At 45.6% G+C, this 19,507-nt stretch overlaps 1 protein-coding gene across 1 annotated transcript in view; it reads right to left on the bottom strand.

Annotated features, from left to right (window-relative positions):
- The window catches only part of LOC140184916 (succinate dehydrogenase [ubiquinone] cytochrome b small subunit, mitochondrial-like), a 36,870-nt gene extending 18,029 nt beyond the window's left edge, over window positions 1-18,841 (bottom strand). Inside the window, exon 1 of the mRNA XM_072238115.1 lies at window positions 18,760-18,841. Coding sequence (XP_072094216.1) covers window positions 18,760-18,808 — 49 coding nt within the window. The 5' untranslated portion in view covers window positions 18,809-18,841. The remainder of the gene's footprint in view (window positions 1-18,759) is intronic.
- Between the last annotated feature and the right edge of the window lie 666 nt (window positions 18,842-19,507).

Here is a 19,507-nt window from a genome sequence, read left to right as displayed (position 1 = left end):
GTTACTTTATGTGATTTTGATCAGGGTGGACTGGCACTGCGGCCTGCAGTCAACGAACGACACAGCACTAAAGTGAACGGAACTGAACCAAACTAAACATTCCTGGACTGTTTCATGGACTCTGTGGTTTGATGTTTAATATTCTGTGTGTCTTCTGCTGTTTGTATGATCGGTTCTTTTTTTGTGTGTGTTGTGTGTTTGTTTTTCTTTGAATGGGTTCCATGGTGTTCCTCTGTTTAGTGGCTGTCTGTGGGAAGATGAATCTCAGGGTTGTACACTGCATACCTACTTTGATAATAAATGTATTTTGAATCTTTGAATCAACATTTTAAGAACAGCTTCTTCCACTTCACTATCAGATTTCTGAACACTCTTTGAACACTCTCAGTATTCATTTTTTGAACAAGTTTTTTTTTGAAAGTTAAAGTAATTTTATGTTGTGCACTGTACTGCAGAAAATTTCAGAACATGTCAGTGAGAAGATGGCATCACAGGATCGGGGAGATGGCATTTACCCACAACGTGCTGCCTCCCTGCTTACGCGATCCATGGGAGTCTAATCTATTACGCTGTTGCTACTTCGGAAGTGGTGCCAGAGGCGATGGAGAAGGGCCAGTGTCCTGGTGAGGTTGCGATGGCGTGTTAATCGGCCGCCGCTCCCTAGCATACTCCTGGCTAACGTTCAGTTCCTGGACAACAAGCTGTGGGAACTGATTCTGATTGGTCTAGGTGATGTTACAATGACATCCAATGCAAGCTCAAAGACTCCTCGTCTTCCTTTTAGGCATGATGTAGTTTTTAGGAATTAATATCAAATTCTATAGCATGCTCTTCCTTCCAAGGCTCTTCCATACTCTTTTATCAGCCTGTCATCCATTTCCTCTATGTACATCAACAATCCCAGTATGACAGAACCTGCAACAAATTAGAACCATATCACCTTATTCCACCTGCCAAATGTCTTCACTCTATCAGAAAAGTTTCATTGGCTTCACCATCATTTTGAACCAGCCTGTAGGAACTTATTCCTCTTTCTACACGTGCTGCCTTACATGCTTAGTTTACTGAGAAATTTTTCATTTTTAGTCAAGTCAAGTCACTTTCATTGTCACTTCAACCACAAGTGCTGGTGCAGTACACTGTACAAACAAAAGAACGATCCAGGACCATGGTGCTACATGAAACAACATAAAACTACATTAGACTTCAGGCCTACACGGGACTACATAAAGTGCACAAAACAGTGCAAGACAGTACAATAATAAACAAGACAATAGGCACAGTAGAGAACAAATTACAATATAATAATAAAAGATGTAAATGTAAATGTAAACAATGTAATCATGTTGGCCAGGTTTTTCTTATCCTACCCATGCAAGTCTGGGCAAGTTCCAACGCATTACGATTAACAACTCATTACACAAACCGACATACTTATAACTGTTCCCCTTCAGACTCTGACTCATCCTACTACACACATTTTCTCCATACAAAGACACTTGCAAATTTCTACAGGTGTACCGTGGACAGCATTCTAACTGACTGCATCACTGACTGGTATGGGGCGGGGGGCTACTGCACAGGATCAAAATAAGCTGCAGAGAGTTGCAAACTTCAGCAGCTCTATCACAGGCACTAGCCTTCATAATATCCAGGGTATCTTCAAGGAATAATGCTTCAAAGTCAGCATCCATCATTAAGGACCACCATCACCCAGGTCATGCCTTGTTCTCAATGCTACCATCAGGAAGGAGGTACAGAAGCCTGAAAACACACACGATGATTCAGGAATAGCTTCTTTTCCTCTGCCATTCAATTTCTGAATGGATATTGAATGCATGAACACTACCTCACTAATATATGTGAGGTAGTGAGATATAGATATATATATATAACCAAAATGGCACCACGTACGGCGGCTGTGTTGTGAGCTCCATACCAAACTTACAGAGTACTGCTAACTTCTGCAATTTCCTTCGCACTTCTTGTTCAAGAAGCTGATAGTCACGTCAGATAGAAACTGACTCTTCTGAACATCGGGAAGATGGCGTTTACCCACAACGTGTCACCTTTTCTACACGGAGAACCCCTGCTTACATGATCCATGGGAGGCTCATTTATTACGCCGCTGCTACCTCAGAAGCGGCGCCGGAGGTGAGGGATAAGGGCCGGCGTCCTGGTGAGGTTGACACAATGTGCTAATCGGCTGCCGCTCCCGAGCAGGCTCCTGGCTAACATTCAGTCCCTGGACAACAAGCTGTGTGAACTGACAGCCAGAATCTCCTATCAGTAGGAAACAAAGGAATGTAACATTTTGTGCTTCGCAGAGACCTGGTTGATGGAGGAGATACCAGATCACACCTCTGGGTTCTCCCTGTTCTGGGCGGACAGGTCAAAAAACCTCTCTGAGAAGAGAGAGGAGGTGGGGTACACTTCATGGTCAATAATGCTTAGTGTGACCCCCGGAACATGCATGCCCTCAAATCCTTTTGTTCCCCAGATCTGGAGTACCTTGTGCTGTTGTGTAGACCTTTCTGGTTGCCTAGGGAGTTCACGGCTGTTATAATCATAGCTGTGTATATTCCACTGCAGGCTGATACTGACCTAGGCTCTCAAGGAACTGTACAAGGCCATCAGCACCCAAGATGCTGTACACTCAGAGGCTGCCTTCGTCATTATCAGACTTTAATAGAGCATCACTGTCTAAAGTCTCTCTGAAGTTTTGTCAACACATCCAGGTGAGCACTCGGGGAGATAGCACACACGACCACTGCTACTCTCCCTTCCGCAATGCTTACAAAGCACTCCTCCGTCCGCAGTTTGGAAAGTCTGACCACTCCTCAATCTTTCTGCTGCCAATGTATAGGCAGAAGCTGAAACAAGAGGCGGCCATAGTTAAAACCGTCCACTGTTGGTCCGACCAATTGGTCACCATGCTACAGGACTACTTTGATGATGTCATTTGGAATGTCTTTCGTGATGAGATTGTCTCCGAGTTCACGGATGGGATCACGAGCTTCATCCGGAGGTACATCGAGGATGTTATCCCCCCCACAAAAAAAATCAGTCAACGTCGATCCAAACCAAAATCCCTGGATCAGCAGTTCCATGTGTGCAGCACTTACCATGCAAGATAGAGCTTACATAGCTGATAACCAACAGGAACTCAAGAAATGCAGCTTTCTCTGGCGGACAGAGCGTATGTGTTCAGCGAAATGATCTCCCAGTCTGCGTCGGGTCTCGCCAATATATAGAAAGCCACATAGGGAGCACCGGACGCAGTATATCACCCCAGCCGACTCACAGGTGAAGTGTTGCCTCACCTGGAAGGACTGTCTGGGGCCCTGAATGGCAGTGAGGCCGATGCAGCCTTCTATATATTGGCAAGACCCAACGCAGACTGGGAGATCGTTTCGCTGAACACCTATGCTCTGTCCGCCAGAGAAAGCAGGATCTCCCACTGGCCACACATTTTAATTCCACGTCCCATTCCCATTCTGATATGTCTATCCACGGCCTCCCCCACTGTAAAGATGAAGCCACACTCAGGTTGGAGGAACAACACCTTATATTCCGTCTGGGTAGCCTCCAACCTGATGGCATGAACATTGGCTTCTCAAACTTCTGCTAATGCCCCACCTCCCCCCGTACTCCATCCGTTATTTATTTATTTATATACACACATTCTTTCTCTCACTCTCCTTTTTCTCCCTCTGTCCCTCTCACTATACCCCTTGCTCATTCTCTGGGTTCCCCCCCTCCCCCTTTTCTTTCTCCCTGGGCCTCCTGTCCCATGATCCTCTCATATCCCCTTTGCCAATCACCTGTCCAGCTCTTGGCTCTATCCCTCCCCCTCCTGTCTTCTCCTATTATTTTGGATCTCCCCCTCCCCCCCCCACTTTCAAATCTCTTACGAGCTCTTCTTTCAGTTTGTCCTGACGAAGGGTCTCAGCCCGAAACGTCGACTGTACCTCTTCCTAGAGATGCCACCTGGCCTGCTGCGTTTAAGAAGCTCAGAGACCTCAGCCTTCACCTGTCTTGTGGATTTCCTGTCAGATTGCTGGTAGGTGGTAAGAGTGGACTTCCTCACCTCTGCCCCTCAACACAGGAGCCCCTCAGGGCTGTGTCCTAAGACCCTTCCTTTACTCTCTGTATACCCATGACTGTGTCGCCACCCACGACTCCAATCTGTAAATTAAATTTGCTGACAATACTACATTGATTGGCCTGATGTCAAATAATAATGAAGCAGCCTACAGAAAAGAAGCCATCACCCTGACACAGTGGTGTCAAGAAAACAACCTCTCCCTCAAAGTCACAAAAACAAGGGAGCTGGTTGTGGATTACAGGAGGAATGGAGACAGGTTAATCCCTATTGGCATCAATGGATCTGGGGTTCAGAGGATGAACAGCTTTAAATTCCTCAGCATACACATCACCAAGGATCTTAAGTGGTCTGTACATACCCGCTGTGTGGTGAAAAAAAACACAATAGTGCCTCTTTCACTTCAGACGGTTGAAGAAGTTTGGTATGAGTCCCCAAAGCCTAAGGACATCCTGACTGACTGCATCATTGCCTGGTATGGGAACTGTACTTCCCTCAATTGCAGGACTCTACAGAGAGTGGTATGTACAGCTCAGCGCATCTGTAAATGTGAACTTCCCACCATTCAGGACATTTACAGAGACAGGTGTGTAAAAAGGGCCCAAAGGATCACTGGGGGCCCGAGTCACCCCAACCACAAACTGTTCCAGATGCTACCATCTGGGAAATGGTACAGCAGCATAAAAGCCAGGACCAACAGGCTCTGGGGCAGCTTCTTCCACCAGGCCATCAGACTGATCACTTCATACTGATACATTTGTATTTCTATGTTAAATTGACTGTCCTGTTCTACATACTATTTATTACAAATTACTATAAATTGCACATTTAGACGGAGACGTAACATAAAGATCTTAACTCATGTATGTGAAGGATGTAATAAAGTCAATTCAACACACACCCGCGCCCACACTTTGCAATTATCTGGATGTTCCACAACACTTCCGGGTCAATATTCTGTGGGCAGATAAGACAGAAGTCGAACTTTTTGGTAGAAATGCACACCGCTATGTTTGGAGGAAAAAGGACACCTCACACCAACACCAAAACCAGGTGGTCTTTTGCAAACTTGAGATGTGCAGCAATCTTCTTTTTGGAAAGCAGTGGTTTCCTCCATGATGTCCTTTCATGAACACCATTCTTGTTCAGTGTTTTCTCATAGGGGGACACATGAACTGAAACTTTTAGCAAGTTTAGAAATTTCTGCGGGTCTTTTGCTGTTACCCTTGGGTTCTTTTCCACCTCTTTCTGCAATGCACATTGTGCTGTTGGTGTGATCTTTGCAAGACGCCCACTCTTCAGGAGAGTAGCAACCGTACTAAATTTCCTCCATTTGTAGACAATTTCTCTAGACTGTGGACTGATGAATACTCAGGTATTCAGAAATGCTTTTGTAGCCTTTTCCAGCTTCCTGCATCTCTACAATTCTTCTTCCAAGGTCTTTTGAAAGTTGTTTTGATTGAGGCATGGTGCACATAAACAGATCTTTCTTGAGAAGAGCAGGCTCTGTCAGTAACCTGACTTTCTGTGTCTTTTTCATAGGGCAGGACACCTCTGCAACCCACACCTCCAATCTCATCTCATTGACTGGAACACCTGACTCCAAATAACTTTCGTAGAAGGCACTACCCCAGAGGTTCACATGCTTTGTTGAACCTGGACTTTGATTGTTTAAATGGTGTATTCAGTATTGACAAGAACAAGTGCAATTGTTTGCGTGTTACTAGCTGAGGCAGATTGTGTTTGTCTACTATTGTGACTTAGAAGATCAGATCACATTTTATGAGACATCAATGCAGAAAACCAGGTAACTGCAAAGGGTTCACAAACTTTTCCTTGCAACTGTAAATGTATACACACATATGTAGAGTAATGTAATTGGTGGAAATATACATAATTGACAACCATCAGAGGCTGGTTTGACGTGATGACATAATTCATTAAGTTGGGTTACCGCACTTTGTGTTCAGGTTTTGGAATACAATAAATGAGTTGTTATGGTTTTTCTTAAACATAAAAATACCTAACGTTGTTTTATTTGCCGAAACCTACATTGGTGACTTCAATGCTCAAGAACGATTCCAGAGTTATTCAACATGTCGGCTAATGCAGTCACTTTGAAACGGCCAGTTTTGGGAGCAAAATGTCGTTGTGTGGTTTGTTCAAGCTGAGGCCCAATTTATGCTGCGAGAAATCTCCACTGACAACAGCAAATATTTCTCTGTGGTAGCATCACTCAGCAACTCCACGGCTGTGAGAGTGGTGAGTCTACTTGAACAGATGCCTGAACATGATAAATACCGATCACTGAAAACTCGCCCTGTTCAGACTTCTGGACTATCAGAGTTTCAGCACACCAAACAGTTGCTCTCCATGGCTAATGGACTACATGCTATCTCTCCCAGGAAATCAATATCCTCGTTTTAAACAACTCTTCATGCAGCAAATACCTGATCAAGTTCGCAGAGCCCTTGTTAATGCACCTGTAAAGGACGAAAGAGAGCTTACTAAAATGGCTGATCGTCTCCCATCAGCCAGGCAGTGGTGCATCATCCCTCATCCTTTCTCTACCTCAATAAGCCTGTCAGTAAGGCCTCCAAAGAGACAGCACCGGGTCTGTGTTTTTAACCGCACTTGCTTTGGTATGAATGCTAGGAAGTGCCGACTGCCTTGCAGTTTTGACAGTGCCCAGGGCATTGGGACATCAGAGGTCTGTGAACACTGTGGGTTCCAGCTGCCAGGGACGGCTACTGTTCATTACTGACACCCTTTCAGGGGGACCCTTCCTGTGTGACAGGGGTGCTCAAGTGAGTGTGCTGCTGTCATCACCTATTGACGAGAAGGCAAGGAGTGACAAAACCTCGCTGGAGGCCGCCAACAGCAGCAGGATCCAGACTTACGGGACACAACAGGTGATGATCTGCTTCAGTGGACAACGTTACACATGCGACTTAGTCCTGGCTAAACTGGCTAGACCTCTGCTCAGTGCAGATTCCCTGTGTGCCCAAGGACCATTAGTCGATCTTAAAAACTGCCTGCATGTGGATGAAAATGATTTTGAATCATTACCCTGCTCCCCCAGTAAGTTCTCCACAACGACTCTGTCAAGAGCATGCACCACCGTATGTGAGCTTACTCGACTGCTGGGCAAACTCCCAAACCTCACTAAGCCACATTCTCCACTAGTCACAAAACATGGGGTCAAGCATGACAGTCCCACAACTGGCCTGCCAGTCCATGCCCAAACGTGTAGACTGGACCCAGAAAAGCTGGCAACCGTGAAGGCAGAGTTTGCCAACATGAAAAGACTCGGCAGCATATGCAAGTCGAATAACCCCTGGGGTTCGCCCATCTATATGGTCTGTAAGTCTGATGGTGGTTGCTGCCCATGTGGCGATTATCAACGCCTTAAGGAGGTCACCGCCCCCCGCCCCCCGGATTGCCACCCAGTCTCACACATCCAAGACTTTTCTGCACGTTTAGCCACAAAGTTAATTTTTTCCAAAGTCGGCTTAGTTAGCAGTTATGATTAGGTGCCTATGTGCTCAGGGAACATTCCCAAAATGGCTGTGATAACCCCTTTTGGCATCTGAGTTTCTGCGCATGCCATTTAGACTGAAAAATGCAGCACAGATTTTCCAACAGTCTATGTACTCCATACTAAGAGACTTACAGACTTCATTTTTATTTACCTGGATGAAATACTCATCTCCCGTGTATCCAAATTGGAAAACATAGCTCACCTCTGCACAATTTGAGGGCTTAAGCCAAGATGGGCTGATTATTAGCCCAGCTAAGTGCCAGCTTAGACTGTCAACCATCGACTTTCCCGCCACCGCACCTCCGCAGAAGGTGCATAACTCCTCCCATCAAAAGTAGCCACTATTATGGATTTCCCATTGCCCTGCACTACTGAAAAAACTACAGGAGTTCTTAGGCATGGTGAATTTCTATCATCCCTTCGTCTCGCAAGCTGCTGAACTTATGCTCCCCCCTGTATAGTGCGATTAAAGGCAATACCCCTAATCACATGCTTGATTGGTCAGCAGACATGACCAGCCAAAGACATCTAACAAGCTCTTCTAATGCGACTTGACTGATGCACCCACTCCCCAACGCACCTATAGCCATTACTACTGACGCTTCAGACTATGCTGTGGCTGCTAGGTACGAGCAGATGGTCAGAGGTGCGTGGCAGCCGCTCCCCTTCTTCAGTCAGCAGCTCCGTCCCCCCAAAAGGAAGTACAGCATGTTTGACCGTGAGCTTCTCCATTTCTGTCTGGCTGTCTGCCATTTTTGTTTTCTTCTAGAGGGTCACCATTTCACAGAGTTCGTTGATCACAAACCCCTCATGCATGTAATGGCCAAACTATCAGACCCTTGGTTTGCTTGGCAGCAACGCCACCTGGCCTACATATCAGAATTCACAACTGATATACAACATATATCAAGGAGAAAAATATTACCGAACGGCTTACCGAACAGCAGTCATGGGCCTGCAGTTGGCTGACATTAATTTCAGGGAAGCTGGGGTTTCTTTCCTGTACGATGTCTCGACCGGTTGCCCTCACCCCATTGACCCGCAGACTGGAGATGAATTGTTTTTGACTCCATACACAGCCTTTCACATCCGGGCCGGAAGGCCTCACAAAAATTGGTTGCACTAAAGTTTGCGTGGCACAGCCTTTGAAAGGACGTGTGTGATTGGAGTGCAGCCTGGGTGGAGTGCCGGTGGGCAAAGAATACCCGTCATCTCCAGGCGCCACTGGCACCTTTGAGATTCCTGAGCGACAGTTTGACCACGTCAGCATGGATCTGGTTGACCCTATTCCCCACTCTCCCGTGGTTTCACGCACCTCCTTACCACGGTTGACCATACCAACAGATGGCCAGGAGTTGTCCCTATGGCATCGGCGATGGCTGCAGACGTGGCCCAGGTGTTCACCAGCATCTGGATTGCTCACTGTGGCACTCCGCCTGATGTTTCCTATGACCGCGGTCCCCAATTCATATTAGACCTCTGGGCTGTGACGGCCCAGAACCTCGGTGTTAGGCTACATCACTCCACGGCCTATCACCTGCAGTTCAATGGTCTATGTGAGGGGCTTCACTGCTCCTTAACGGCTGCTCTGAGGGCTTCCCTGTTGGATGAGTGTTGGCATGATCGTCTCCCATGGGTCCTGCTGGGGCTCAGAACAGCTCCAAAAGAAAACCTGCAGTCGTCCGCGGCTGAGTTGGTATACGGGCAGCCGTTACAACTGTTAGGTGATTTCATTCCTGATGCCAGAACGGCCTGCTTGGCCTCTCAACAGTGTTCCACTCTCCTCAGTAAATTCTAATTGTTTGCACCTATTCCTACCTCCCATCATGGCGGACAGCACTCTTGGGTTCCTGTTGACCTACATTCCATCTCGTTTGTTTTCATCCACCATGATGCACACCAACATCCCCTATGAAGGCCCAATCCACATTTTGGAATGGAGAAAAGAGACTTTTATCATAAAGAGGGGTAAGCCTTTATGTATTTTGGTAGATCGCCTTAAACCGGCCCACCAAGATTTGGAGGATTCTGCTACCTTGCCCCTGGAGTTACAATGTGACCATAAGCGTGTCAGCGCACCTCTGGGTGAGCCAGAGGCACCTGCTGTTCCTCCACCCATGGAACATGGGACCCGAGTCAGACAGCTCCTCCGAGCTCCAGACTGGCTCACAATGCCAGTTTTCATGAATTCTGCGGTTGGGGGGCATGTGTAGGGCAATGTAATTGGTAGACGCATACATAATTACAAGACCATAAGATACAGGAGCAGAAGGAGGCCATTCGGCCCATCAAGTCTGCTCCGCCATTCAATCATGGCTGATCCAATTCTTCCAGTCATCCCCATTCCCCTGCCTTCTCCCGATACCCTTTGATGCCCTGGCTAATCAAGAACCTATCTATCTCTGCCTTAAATACACCCAATGACTTGGCCTCCACAGCTGCTTGTGGCAACAAATTCCACAGATTTACCACCCTCTGATTACAGTAATTTCTCTGCATCTCTGTTCTAAGTGGACGTCCTTCAATCCTGAAGTCATGCCCTCTTGTCCTAGGCTCCCCTACCATGGGAAATAACTTTGCCATATCTACAACTACCAACATTGAGTTGGGGTTTCACTTTAAGAGGCTGATCTGACGTGACGATATAATTACATAAAGTTGGGTTGCCGTGCTTTGTGCTCAGTGTGTGGAGTACAATAAATGAGTTATGTTTTTTCTTAAACATAAAAACACTTCACATTGTTTTATTTGCAAAAAACTACACACACACTTACTGTAATTCACCTCTCTCTTTCATTATGTATTGCATTGTATTGCTGCCGCAAAGACAACAAATTTCATGACATATACCAGCACATTAAATCTGATTCTGACATCTCTCCCCTGCTTAATCTCCAAATGAAAATTAACTTGCATCTCTCTCTCCCGAAAACCTGCAGATCCAAAAAATTTACTTATTTTCTTTCCACCTGCTAAGGTTTTCCAATCTTTTCTGCTTTTGTTTCAGATTTCCAGCATTTGAAGTGTTTTTGTTAAACGTGTCAATCCATTTTCAAGCAATTTAAATGACTTCAGTCTCAAATAGCTTCTGGAAGGGTTGTGGATTTCCATCAGCCTCTGTGTACATACGATTTACACACCTAATGCGGACCAGCACTTGTTTTAGTATGAAAGTAAAATAATGTGAGTGCTGGAAATCCAAAAGAAAGAGGCAGATTCTGGAAGTAACACACACAAAATGCTGGAGGAACCCAGCAGGTCAAACAACATCTACGGAAAGGAATAAACAATTGATGTTTCAGGCCAAGACCCTTCAAAGTTCGAAGTAAAATTTATTATCAAAGTGCATACATGTCACCACATACAACCATGAGATTCCTTTTCCTGCGGGCATACTTAACAAATCTATAAACAGGATCAATGAACAACACTGTGCAAATGCAAATATAAATAAATAGCAATAAATAACAAGCATGAAATAACAAGATAAAGAGTATTTACACCTATATTGATACATCAGTCCAGAAGGGTGGCATTTCAGGGATGCCGGGCTGTCTGGAGCACATCGGTGTGGTGACACAGCTCATCAGGGAGGCCAGAGAGAACAAGGGCAACCTGTCAGTGTTGTGGCTCGACCTGGCAAATGCATATGGCTCCATTCCGCACAAGCTGGTGCAGCTCACACTGACCAAATATCACGTCCCCAGCAGAATCAGAGACCTTATCGCTGATTATTACAGCAACTTCAGGATGAGGGTCTCTTCAGGAGCAATTACATCAACCTGGCACAAGGTGGAGATTGGCATCATCACAGGGTGCACTATCTCAGTGACACTGTTCTCCCTAGCCATGAACATGCTCACTAAGTCTGCTGAACCAGAGTGCAGAGGGCCCAGAATGAATTCCGTTCAACGGCAACCACCTATCAGGGCATTCATGGATGACCTCACAGTCACCACAGAATCAGTCCCAGGCTGCCGGAGGATTCTGCAAGGCCTCGGAAAGCTGGTGGAGTGGGCCCGGATGAGTTTCAAACCTGCCAAATCAAGATCGATAGTGCTGAGGAAAGGGAAGGTGGAGAACAAGTGCCGGTTCAGCATCGCAGGCACAGCCATCCCAACCATCACAGAAAAGCCAGTCAAGAGCTTAGGCAAAGTTTTTGACAGCTCTTTGAGGGACACAACATCCATTCAGGCACCTGCACCGAGTTGGATGGCTGGCTGAAATCTGTGGACAAGTCTGGCCTACCTGGGAAGTTTAAAGCCTGGGTGTATCAGCATGGCATTCTTCCCAGAATCCTGTGGCCCCTCCTCGTCTATGCAGTTCCGATCTCGACAGTCGAAACCTCAGAGAGGAGGTTTAGCAACCACCTCAGGAGATGGCTGGGGCTGCCAAAGAGCCTGAGCAGCATCACACTCTATGGACACCACAACAAACTGCAACTGCCCTTCAAATCCTTGGAGGAAGAATTCAAGGTAACAAGAGCCAGAGAAGTGCTACAGTATAAGGACTCAAGTGACCCGAAGGTGGCTAGAGCAGGGATCCAAGTAAGTACTGGCAGGAAGTGGAGGGCAGAGGAAGCTGTTCAGGAGGCAGAGGCGAGGCTGCGTCACAGGAGGCTGGTGGGAGTGGTCACACAAGGCCGAGCTGGGCTAGGATCCTTTCCAACTCCCCAAATGGACACCAGGGGAAGGAAAGGCGTCGTCTAGTTCAGGAGGAGGTGAGAGCAGTAGTGGAGGAGATGAGAGCCTGCAAGACGGTGGGAACGAAGCAACAGGGAGCTTGGACAAGATGGAAGAATGCGGTTGGGAGGAAAGTGACCTGGGCTGATCTTTGGAAAGCCGAACCACACCGCATCCAATTTCTCATCCAGGCAGTGTACGATGTGCTTCCAAGCCCATCAAACCTGCACACATGGGGCAAGGCAGAGTCATCTGCGTGCCCACTGTGCTCCAAGCGAGGAACTCTGGAGCACATCCTCAGCGGCTGTGCAAGGGCACTTGGTGAGGGACGGTACAGGTGGAAGCATGATCAGGTCCTGAAGACCATCGCTGAAGCCGTCAGTGCAGGAGTTGAGTGGGCGAAGCGGTCCCGATCCTCCAAGCAGACCATTGCCTTTGTCAGAGCTGGGGAGAAACCAGTACCTGCCAAATGGACACCTGCAGGCATTCTGACCTCTGCAAGGGACTGGCAGCTGTTGGTGGACCTCGAAGGGCAGCTGAAGTTCCCCAACCATATCGCAGCCACCACCCTGCAACCAGACATTGCCCTAGTGTCTGAGTCTACTAAGCAAGTGGTGCTGCTGGAGCTGAGTCCCATGGGAAGATAGCTTGGAGGAGGCCTTTGAAAGGAAGCTCTCCAAGTACGCAGGACTGGTCAGCAACTATCAGCAGGCTGGATGGAGAGCGAGGTGTCTCCCAGTCGAGGTTGGTTGTAGGGGATTCATAGCCCGTTCTTTAGCCTTCAGCATTTTGGGCATCGAGGGAGAGAGGAAGAGGAGAGCCATCCGCAGTACCACCAATGCGGCAGAGAGGGCCTCAAGATGGCTGTGGCTCAAAAGAGGGGAGCCATGGAGTCATAAGTAGCTAGCCATCTGGACACAAGCTGGGGTCTGATCAGCCCCGGGTGGGTCACCTGGAGGAGGTTGTATGATGTTGAAAGACCCGAAACACCCGATGATTCCAGGAACATCACTGAAGATGTGTCCAGAAGCAGCAATAGATGTATGTACACAGCTAAAGTGAGGCCATCGGTTGTGGGAGCACTAGAAACACAATGAGTGCAGTCATCCCCTTTTGTTCAAGAGTCTGATGATTGAGGGGTAGTAACTGTTCTTGAACCTGGTGGCGTGAGTCCTGAGGCACCTGTACCTTCTAACTGATGGCAGCAGCGAGTAAAGAGCGTGACCTGGTTGGTGAGGATCTTTGATGACAGATGCTGCTTTTCTACTGCAACATTTCATGTAGATGAACTCAATGGTTGGAAGGGTTTTGGAGGTGATGTACTGGGCTAAATCCACTTTTGTAGGATTTTCTGCTCAAAGGCATTGGTGTTCCCATACCAGGCGGAAGCAGCCAGTCAGCACATTTACCACCACACATCTATAGAAGTTTGCCAATATCCGCAGGCTCCTGAGGAAATAGTGGCACTGTGTGCTTTCCTTTCAATAAAATTTATACGATAGGTCCAGGACAGATCCTCTGAGATAGTGACACTGAGGAATTTAAAGTTACTGACCCTCTCCACCTCTGATCCTCTGATGAGTACTGGCTCATGGACCTCTGGGTTCTCTCTCCTGAAATCTACAATCAGTTCCTTGGTCCTATTGACATTGAGTGAGAGGTTGTTGTTATTACACCACTCAGTCAAGTTTTCAATCTCCCTCCTACATGCTGATTTATCACCACCTCTGTTATGGCCCACCACTCATGTCATCAGCAAACTTGGTCTTAGAGTGAGTAGAGTGGGGGAGTAAGCACACATCCCGTGGTGCTCCTGTGCTGATGGAGACCGTGGAGGAGATGTTTTGGCCAATCCGAACTGACTGGGGTCTGCAAGTGACAAAATCAAGATCCAATTGCACAAGGAGGTATTGAGGCCCAGGTCTTAGAGTTTACTGATTATTCAGCAGGACTGGAAAGGAAGGGGAAAGAAAGGGCTTCTGGAATTGCTCAGGTCAGCAGCCTCACATCTCCAGACAATGGGATTTGATCTAGACCTTGGATGGTGTCTATGAGGGTCTGCATGTCCCTCCATGTGTCTATGGTTGGATTTTCCTTCTACACCCTAAAAGTCAATTGGCTTCTTGAAATTACTCTTAGCAAATATATCAGAATCAGGTTTATTATCACTGAGATGCTGTGAAATTTGATGTTTTGTGTAAGACATGAAAAAGTGAACAGTGCAGAAGTGGAATAGGGAGGTAGTGTTCATGAACCAATTAGAAATTTGATGGCAGAGGAGAAGAGACTGCTCTTCAAATGTTGAGTGTGGGTCTTCAGGCTCTGGTACCTCCTCTTTGATGTAGTAATGAGAAGAAGACATGTCCTGGATGGTGAGAGTCCTTAATATTGGATGGCATTTTCTTAAGGTATTGCCATTTGAAGATGTCCTCAATGGCAAGGAGAGTTATACTGATGATGGAGCTGGCTAAATCTACAGTCCTCTGTAGCCTCTTCTGAATCTGAGCATTGGTGCCTCCATGTCAGACAGTCATGCAACCAATCAGAATGCTCTCCATGTACATCTGTAGAAATTTGCAAGAGTCTTTGGTGATATACCAAATCTCATACTCCTAATGAAGTACAGCCACTGGCATAACTTCTTCATGATTGCATCAATGGATACTTGGGCCCAACACATGATACGTTTTCTTTTCGCTCAGGACCTCAAGATCTTGATGGCTAGGACCTTGAAACTGCTCACCCTTTCCAGCACTAACCCCTCAATGAAGACTGATGTGTGTTCTCCTGATATCCACTTCCTGAAGTTCACAATCAATTCCTTTGTCTTGCTGTTATTGAGTGCAAGGTTGTTGTTGTGAATCAACTCAACTAGCCACTCTGTCTCGCTCCTGGACACCTCCTTGTTGCTACTTGAGATTCTGCCAACAACTGTGCCTAACCACACAGTTATCACTATAGAGTTCAGCAATGGGCTAAATACGCATACTTCTGATGTGCATATGTTGATCATCAGCGAGGAGGTGTTATTACGAATCCGCACCGACTGTAGTCTCCCAATAAGGATGATTTTTTTTTAAACTGATAGCATCTGAATGAGAATAAGCTGTACGTCCGTCCACAAGGAAATGATGCGGGGGAATGGGACTGATGAGGACGCGGTTGGGAGTCGCAGTGGACCCAATGGTCTGAATGGCCTCCTTCATATCACAATCAGGTTTATAATTGCTGACATACAGTACTGTGCAAAAGTCTTCAGCACATATATATGGCTTGGGTGCCTCAGACTTTTGCACAGTACTGTAGTAATTTTATCTATGTTTTATGCACTGTACTGCTGTTGCAAAAAGACGACAAATTTCATGACATATGTGAGTAATGATAATCCTGATTCTAATATGTGTCTCTATTGTGGACTGTGGAAGGGGGCAGGGAGAGGGGAATCATGGTTGAGAAAAGAGGAAGGGAGAGGTGATGGAGGGGGAAGTACCAGAGGGGCATTGTGTAATAATCAATAAACCAATTGCTTGGAATCAAATAACCTTACCTGGTGTCTCAAGGCTGGGTGTGTCTGCACCTGCCCCACGCTCCTCCCACGGTGCTCCACTCTCACCATCCCCAACGTCCTTTGCTCCCACAAAATTTTCGCTCTCTGCTCCAGTTGGTAAATACAGTACTGTAGAAAAGTCTTAGGCACCTTCACTATATTATAGCTGGGGGTAGTAATGAGGACAAGCTCCCACGATCTATTAAATGCTCCCAATGGCATACACTTCAGCTAGCCTCTGACAATCAAGTCTAACTCCTGGCCTTCACATGTGGCTTAGCCACTCAGTGTGGCAGAACTACTTCCATTGACAGAAGGGGCAAAGGCAGATTACTGACACCTTAAAACCAGTTGTTTCGGGCAGATGGGGCTTGTCAACCATGGCTGGCAGCTCACCTAGGAGAAGGAAAACTCTGATCTCAAACCACCGCTGCCTTGTGGTTATACCCACTCATGAGGAAGGCTTTGGGAGTATACCCCGAGGGAAAAATCCAGAGCTGGAGTCCCTAAACAGTCCTATATTGAGTTCAACACTGACTGGTAACTCCTGCAACATTGCTGGTAACAAACTGTATCGGTCTCTGCCATTCCTTTGGGTCTATCGGATGCAAGGAGTGGGGGGGGCTTGCTGCACAGGCAATAGCTTGCTGTCCATATTGTACTGCTCAGGCTTATGTATCGAGGCAGCTCAGATGCAATATCCATGGTTGACCCTGACTGATGGAGGGCTCACTCACTGAAGACTTTTGCAAAGTACTGTATGTCTGAAATCTGTTGTTTTGCAGCAGTAGTACAGTGCAATATATAATAATTCCTATAAATTACAATAATAATATATTAAAATAAATAAATAGTACAAAAAGAGAACAAAATAGTGAGGTAACGTTCATGGACCATTCAGAAATCTGATGGTGGAGGGGAAGAAGCCGTTCTTAAAATGTTGAGTGTGCATCTTCTGGCTCCTGTACCTCCTCCTTTCTTGGTAGGAATGAAAATAGGATGTGTCTTGCATGGAGAGAGACCTTCAGGATGGATGCCGCCTTCTTGAAGCATTGTCTTTTGAAGATATCCTCAATGCTGGGGAGGCTAGCATTCATGATGGAGCTGGTCGAGCTTACAAATCTCTGCAGTGGCCCGTCCATACCAGACAGTGGTGTAATCAGCCAGAATGCTCACCACGGTACATCTGAAGTCACTTGCTGGAGTCTTTGGTGACATACCAAATCTCCTCAAACTTCCAATGAAATATAGCCAGTGGCATGCTTTCTTCACAATTGCATCAATATGTTGGGCCCAGGATAGATCTTCAGAACTGTTAACACCAGGAACTTGAAACTGCTCACCCTTTCCACTTCTGATCCCTTCCATAGTCAATCCCTTGGTCTTACTGACATCGAGTGCAAGGCACTACTCAACCAGCTGATCTATCTCACTCTTGTACCCTTCTCATCACTATCTGAGATTCTGCCAATAATTGCTATGTCATTGGCAAATTTATAGATGGCAGTTAGTTGTGTACACAGTCGTGAGTGTACAGAGAGTAGGTCACACATCCTTGAGGTGTGTCTGCCTTGATCGTCAGCAAGAAAGAGACATTATTTATAAGTAAACAAGCAAACACCTGTAGAGAAAAATATGAAATTAACATTCTCTTAAAAAAACACAAAACATTAAATACTACCAGAGATTCTTTTATTCAAAGTGTCCTATGTTTTATAATGCAAGTATACTTCCATCTTCCCATTTCTCTCTGAGGTTTCTTGAAGATGTAAGGTAGAAAGAATTGAGCTCAGAGAAGTAAATGTGTTTGAAAATTTCAAATTTTCAGTGAAGTATTAGCCCAGAGCTCTAGTCATGATCCCTCCTCACCTCAAGTTTTTGCCGATACTTTCTACATTAAAAGTTCCAGGGATGTTGTATTTGGCCTGCTGAGTTCCTCCAGCATTTGGTGTGTGATGTGATTCTGAATATACCGTTATGAATCAAACCTTGTCAAACACCATTGATCTAAAAATGCAATGTGTCACTTTGTTTAAATCTAGATAAAGTCAGCTGTGTATTTGGTCTCTGGCATCAAACTTTAAAACTTGGACAGCCAATATCAACTGTATAGTTAGTGAATTAAGTGAAAGGTCTCAAGACATTTAGTGGATAAGAACATGTACACCAAGTAAAAGTTAGGAAGTAATCAAAGGTTCCAAAATATAAACATGAAATCTCAGACATTACTCAACTGTTAAGGATAAGATCCAATAAAAAGTCGCCAACCTGGAACGTTACCATTGTTTTTCTCTCCAGGCATGGCCTTCCCAATTTATCTGGTTGTACTTAACCATTTCCCTTCTGGATGTTACCCCTAAAACACCCCAATTTCTCGATTATAAGTTTATATTAAATGTACATTCTTATGGCCCCTTTTCTACTATCTTAAGTCCTTCTTATCCCATTAACAATACTTGTTCCACTAGACAGTTCTATGTTAATTATCTCCGATACTCTTCGTTGGATTTTGACTGCCTTTGCATAATCTCTTTCGAGCTGCTATATCTTAAATAGTAAATGTGATGCTCTGGATTTCCAGCATCTGCAGAATTACGTGTGTTTATGATTTGCTACTAAATCCTAGAAGCTCAGGTAGATTTAAATCCTATAATTGTGATTTTGTGCTGTATAGAGGCAAGGCGGGAGCAAGGTCCCCGTTGCCACAGCAACCATACTTGGGCGAGCGGTGCAATCCAAAAATGGCTCACGTTTTCACTCCGTTAAAATCGATTACAGTTAACTCCCAGTCAGTCGCCTCACACTAACAACGAACAGCTGGCGTACTTCAAATACAATCGGATAAAACACTTCCCCTCTGAAATCAGAAGAAACAGCCACTCACATTTAACACCACGTCTGCACATCATGCTTAACCTTACAACAGCAGCCATGTCGAATAGTCCAACCAAGGTCACCCGACCGGAAGTAGTTGTAAAGGCACGGGAATAAGGCAATGCGCATGTCTAAAATTGCTGAGGTTTGTTGCCGTTGTTTGGGCGTTACCATTAGTTTTAAGTTCGCAATTATGTTTTGTGTGGCTTTCCTTTTAGTTTTTCTTTTCAATTCACTAGTCTGAACGTAACAATAATATTGCTGCAAAGTGAGTGTTTTCTGAAACAAGATGCTCCAACTTTAGGGAATATTTGTGAGGCTGAAAATGTGTTCAATGTTCAAGGTGAAATTCAAAGGGTAGTTGGGGTAACTTTAAGCAAGGAGGTTCGTTGTAAATTATTCACGTGTTCTGTCGGCAATCAGATTTGATAAATGTTAGTTCAGTTCGCCCGCACGCAAACTTTTTTTAAATACTTCTGGATACAGATCACTTTCAGTTAACCATCAAAATCAATGTGAATAGCACCGTAGATCAAAAGTTAAATCAGCTATTTTGTTCCGGTAATTCTGATGGACACAGTTAACTGAAGTCTTGGATTTCTTTTGGAAACTGACGGATATGATCAAAACAAGTTCATCTTTAAAATTTCTAATAATCTAGTACCTTTGAGACTTTGGTTATGCCTATTTAGTAGGTTAGATCCAAAAATGTCCCCACCACACACACACACATTAATACCCAAACAAACCCTTATTAC

Source organism: Mobula birostris, chromosome 20, assembly GCF_030028105.1.
Source record: "Mobula birostris isolate sMobBir1 chromosome 20, sMobBir1.hap1, whole genome shotgun sequence".
Taxonomy (NCBI): Eukaryota; Metazoa; Chordata; class Chondrichthyes; order Myliobatiformes; family Myliobatidae; genus Mobula; species Mobula birostris.
The sequence above is the reverse complement of the archived record's forward strand: the minus strand, read 5'-3'. Positions and strand labels throughout refer to the sequence as shown.